The following is a 4,969-nucleotide window of genomic DNA, read 5'->3' as shown; positions in this document are numbered from 1 at the left end:
CTAACATTTTGTTGTGAGCTGGTTGGACAAAGACAGATTGAAGGTCAAATAGATTTGAGTTCTAGTGACACCAGAATAGAGAGAGATTTGGTAGGAAAGTGGAAGAGACCTATTTGTACGTGATAAAGAGAGTGGAAAAGCTGCAGTAGTTCTTTGAAAAAACCCGATTCTCTGTCTTTGAGCTTTTATTCCTCAATTGGTGACCAAATGTATTATTGCGACATTTTTATTTATTTTTTTGTTTTGTTTTTAACATGGTCATCAATGCCGATGTTTCAGAGCTCATATGTAGTTCTAAAATTTAAAAGGCACATAACTTTGATATATTGATTAAAGTAGTCCACCTTCAGTTTCCTGACTTGATTTGCAGATTTGGTATATAAATTAGTTAGTAACATTTTCCACACTTTGCAATTTATTCCAAACTGCTTTTGTCATAGCTTGCAGGTTGCTAAATACAGTCTCTTCTTCAGAACACTACTCAAGAAAGCAGATTTCACACATAACAAGCAAAAATTCCAAATTACAAACGGATCTTACCAACATAAACAATTTGTTGGTAAATTAGCAATGAATAAATAGGGTTAAATGGGAGAAAGACAAGAGATTTGCATAAATTAACATTATCAACAATGTCCCAAATCTGAATTTTGTAATAATATACAAAATTTGGGATAGATAAGATTCAGAGTGGGGTAATATTGAAAGCTCAAGACAGTCTCAATCATTCATCTCCTGTACAAATAATAGAGCACTAATGTAATACCATAATTATGAAAATTCAGATACAAAAAAGTAGAATAGAATGCAAAGAAAAAAGACCACTAGAGTTTCAAATTAAGATCAGGCAATGTTGGATCTGTCCTAGTTTGAGGAGTTACAGCGACAAAATTTATGTTTGAACTTTGCCCTGAATTATACCTCACATTGCCACCACCAATTCCCTCTATTTGCCTGAAACTACCGGGCCAAAACATCTCCGCTTCATCATCCTCCACGAATACTGGCATCCCGAAATAGCCTTGTTCAAATCTCGCTCCGCTTCTAATTGCATGAATATTCGTTTCTTGGTGTGGGACCCGTTGGTGTGCCGAAGCGTGAGCTTCAACTCCAAGAGATCGAAATGCTGCCCCGTGAAGTGGCAACGACGCTAAGCTGGCGTACCTGTCGGATAACATTCCCATCCGCATTGCCCTTTTTGCTAAAGTCCGCTCCCGTTTATGTGCGTTTTGGTGTCCGCCTAATGCCTGCGAACTGTAAAACTTACGCCTGCAGAAATTGCACGAAAAAATCCTGGATAGTGCTGCCGTTGGAGGATGGGGTACTACTTCGTCACTCGCCTCACCATTGTCTTTCAAATCGGGATCACTGCTGTTGAAGCCAAGAGTCAAGTCAAGAGTAACGGGCATTGGATCCTGCTGAAGATTAAGGGAGGGACCGGGACCGGGACCGACTTGGCAGTTGCTGACCTCGGATTCGTCTTCTGATTCAAGATTGAAATTTGGAGGCTTCATGTTGCTTGGTGAAAAGACGGCTACGGATTTAGACTTTAGTAAACAACAGGGACTGTTTAATCAATCAATGGATGGTGGTTGTTCCTTTATTCACCTGCATATGTACAGCGAAGTACATGATTTTTCAAACAGAGAAAATAATTTTTCATGCTGGAGAAGTACTTTCAAGATCAATTGACCTATGATGCATGTCAATTTATAAAGCCATAAATCAAGTCGCAAGCTGAGTGTGAAGCTCCTCAATAGATAGACACAATTATCAACTAAGGGCACAGAAACCAAAATGAATAACATCCAATTGGAAAAGGTTAGCCCTTTTTCAAGATTTTAACTATAAACTGCAATCCGGTAAGAGGAAAAAACAAGTGAAAAGTACGAAGGAATGAAACATGTGGTGGTTAACAGCAAAATAGATCCCATATAGGTATTAACAATAAGACAGTGAGGTGGTCTATCCAACAGATTCTGCATGGTCATACAAGGCCAAACAAGCACTAGCTTGTAAGACATGGCTATGATCGGAAATATCCCCAGAAGGCAAGTCAAGGGACATCATATGAGAAGTATCAGAGAGGAGCTCTTTAGATGGTATTTATTTGCCTGTGAAATTTAAAAATTACTTTAGAATTCCTGGCTTTCTACTTGGAGACTGGATGATTTCTAGTGAACAATTATCAACACATTGATAGTAATATGAACAAGTTCAGTATACCTGTATGCAAACAGCTTTGAAATACCCTATTCTCAAGTCAGTACCAATGCATCAAGTAGAAGTACATCATCTGTTCACATATGGGAAAAAATCTACCTGCTTACAGCCTTAAACACCGAGTTTACACTGAATTTTAGACTGGTTGTTATCATAGTAATGACTCAAGGTCGACCAACTCATGTAGGAAAAAGGTTTCCTACTTCAACAAGATAGTGCTAAAATGGCTATTTAATTTAATTTTGAAATGAGAAATACAATACCTATGGAGTTTCACTTTGGGAAACAATCAGAAGAACTCCAAAGCTTCTTGAACTCTAGCAAAATTCAAATTTTTGGAAGAACCTAGAGAACAAAAGGCAAGATCAGAAAATTTCTGAAAAAAAATGGCATCCCAAGATCAAAATATACTATTCGAGTCATTTCCTGTTTTCGCACTTCATTTCATTTTCAAGGACTCTTGAGAAACCGGAAAACATCGAAGAAGCAAAGGGACACAATTTTGCTAGAGGCATCTTTATGCTTAACATAAATCTTAACTGAACCAAAAATCAGTTGAAATCTATGTTCCTCGGACTCTTCAAAAATATTGATAGGTGCATGCCGGATCCTCCAAATGTAGTGTCTTTTTGGAGGATCCGACATGGGTGTAACAACATTTTTGAGGAGTCTGAGCAATATAGGTGGATACACACATTTTCCATGAAACCATGGGCTCATCAACAACACAATAAAGAATCTAAAGCGTACTACTATGCTTTGAACTATTGAACTACAAAATTTCAAGAAAACTGGAAAATTTCGAGAACATGTTTAACAACTTTGATAAATTAGTTCAGTTGCTCAAGTTGAAACCAAGTTTCTCATTTTTACCTTTGGTGGGCTCTACCCCAATCCATATTTTCACCTCAAGTAAACTCAACCAGAGGTCACAAGTTAGTACCAAACAACAAACTAACAATATCCAGTTTCTTCATTTTTACCTATAGTGGAATTTTGTCCATAAGACAAATGCAACTTAAAAGTAACATCATTATCTAAATTACAATATAAAAATTGCAAAGCATGAAAGTCCAGTAAGACCTGAACTACACTAGAAGAGCAAATTTCAAGCAACTGATAGCAGATCAAGAAAAGAACCCAAACTCAGAAACCAAAAGTTCCAAATTTACAAAGAGAACAATACTCAATAATTAAAGAATCATAATCATAGTAACAATAGTTACAGTCTGGGGCAAAGCTAGAGCATTACTTACAGGAACCCAATAACTTTGTTAAAATACCTTGTATTTTTCAGAACCTAATAATTGTCTTTTTCAGAACGCATAAACTCAAAATTTTGAATCCGCTTCTGATTACACCAGTAGATTATTAGTAATCATAATAACAAAAATAATGACATGAAGAAAACTACTAATAACCACAATTTTTTTTTTTTTTTTTAAAGAAAAGCTCAAGATATTATCATCAAGAAACAAGAGCAAATTAACAGGAAAAGCAAAGTACCCTTTTAATAATTTCAAGAAAGTTGCAGCAGGCTCAGCAGAGAATGAGAAGTGACATGACAGAATTGTCTGCTTTGAGGGTATTCTTAGTTTTTCCTAAAAATGGTGAAGAAGAAAGAGAGATAATAATAAGTACTAACATAACATGAAAGAAATAGAGATAAGATCATTGGAGAGAGAGAGATGGAAGAGTAGTGCAATGTAACGTCAGAAGAAAAAGAAAAAAAACAGACAGCAGCACATCAGTTTTAAAACTATAATTTTCTGGTTGTTGTTTTGGGGCTCTTTGTTCAATTCAATTCAACCAAAAAAGCAAAGTCATTTAACAGTGACAAAGAGAGGGACACAAAGGAAAAAACAAACTAGGGAAAAAACAAACAAGTACTACTATTAGAAGAGAAGTGTGTGTGTAAGTCCCACCAAAGACAAGGAAATTGGATCCACCAAGTTGAAAAATTACGAAGTACTAAAAATGCATTTTCAAGACTCTGTGTTTTCTATAAAGCTTTACTGGAAGTGTTTTCAGCCTTTATCTTAGTCAAAGATACATTTTGAACAATCACTTTTTCGTGGAGTTTAACATCTCGAAGTCTTTTTTTACCTGGAAAATTATCGTAAATCATGTATTAAAACATCTCCAGTATCGGTTATTCCCTACAGGAAAAAAGAATACCGATAACAGGTTAGTGTGTTTTATTATACGTATGGTGATAGTTCGAAAAAAAAAAAAGCGATAGTTAAGGTGTGAAACTAAAAAAAAAAAAAACAATAGTTCAGTTGTACTTTTTATCATTAACTCTACCAAAAATGCATTTTCAAGATTCAGTTTATTTTTATAAAATTTTACTGCAAGTGTTTTCAGCATTGTTCTTCTTCTCTCTCTCTTGCATGGAAACCCATAATATACCCATTCCTATCTCCATTGTCCTTTCTTTCTTTTCATATTTTTGGGTTTTCATGTATTATTTTGTTTTGTTTCTTCATATCTTTTCTGTTTTGGGAGTGATTGGACTATTTTAGGGTGTGTTTGGTCTAAAGGAAAATATTATTCATGAGTCCTACATTAGGTAAAAGCAGGCACGTTCAAGTTGACTGAAGGGGACCAGCACTTCTACTCCTCAAAATGTTTTCCAAATAGATATTTCTTGGAAGAATATGTAATTTTCTTACTCATTTTTTTTTATATTTGGCAAGTAAGCAAAAAATATTATTGCAGGAGCATCTATTAAGCCCAATTTTAA

General features: G+C 35.3%; 1 protein-coding gene across 4 annotated transcripts; it reads right to left on the bottom strand.

Annotated features, from left to right (window-relative positions):
* Positions 1 to 640: 640 nt before the first annotated feature.
* On the bottom strand, positions 641 to 4,024 carry LOC132060016 (zinc finger protein 4-like). 4 transcript variants are annotated; one of them, XM_059452871.1, is made up of 3 exons: positions 3,730 to 4,023; positions 2,488 to 2,568; positions 641 to 1,620 (listed from the first exon to the last, which is right to left on the bottom strand). In XM_059452871.1, the coding sequence occupies exon 3, from the start codon at positions 1,512 to 1,514 to the stop codon at positions 825 to 827; it is 690 nt and encodes a 229-aa protein (XP_059308854.1). In that variant the 5' UTR covers positions 1,515 to 1,620; positions 2,488 to 2,568; positions 3,730 to 4,023; the 3' UTR covers positions 641 to 824. The 4 variants fall into 4 exon arrangements, with proteins under 4 accessions (XP_059308854.1, XP_059308852.1, XP_059308853.1 ...); XM_059452869.1 differs by having other exon boundaries at positions 641 to 1,608; positions 2,487 to 2,568; positions 3,730 to 4,022; XM_059452870.1 differs by having other exon boundaries at positions 641 to 1,608; positions 2,487 to 2,568; positions 3,869 to 3,888.
* Between the last annotated feature and the right edge of the window lie 945 nt (positions 4,025 to 4,969).

This window comes from Lycium ferocissimum, chromosome 6 (assembly GCF_029784015.1).
Source record: "Lycium ferocissimum isolate CSIRO_LF1 chromosome 6, AGI_CSIRO_Lferr_CH_V1, whole genome shotgun sequence".
Classification (NCBI taxonomy): domain Eukaryota; kingdom Viridiplantae; phylum Streptophyta; class Magnoliopsida; order Solanales; family Solanaceae; genus Lycium; species Lycium ferocissimum.
Note: the sequence above shows the minus strand (reverse complement) of the source record. Positions and strands in the feature narration are given on the sequence as shown.

Excerpts from the sequence above, each read along its gene's own strand:
- LOC132060016 (XM_059452872.1), bottom strand. The coding sequence starts at position 1,514 with ATGAAGCCTCCAAATTTCAATCTTGAATCAGAAGACGAATCCGAGGTC.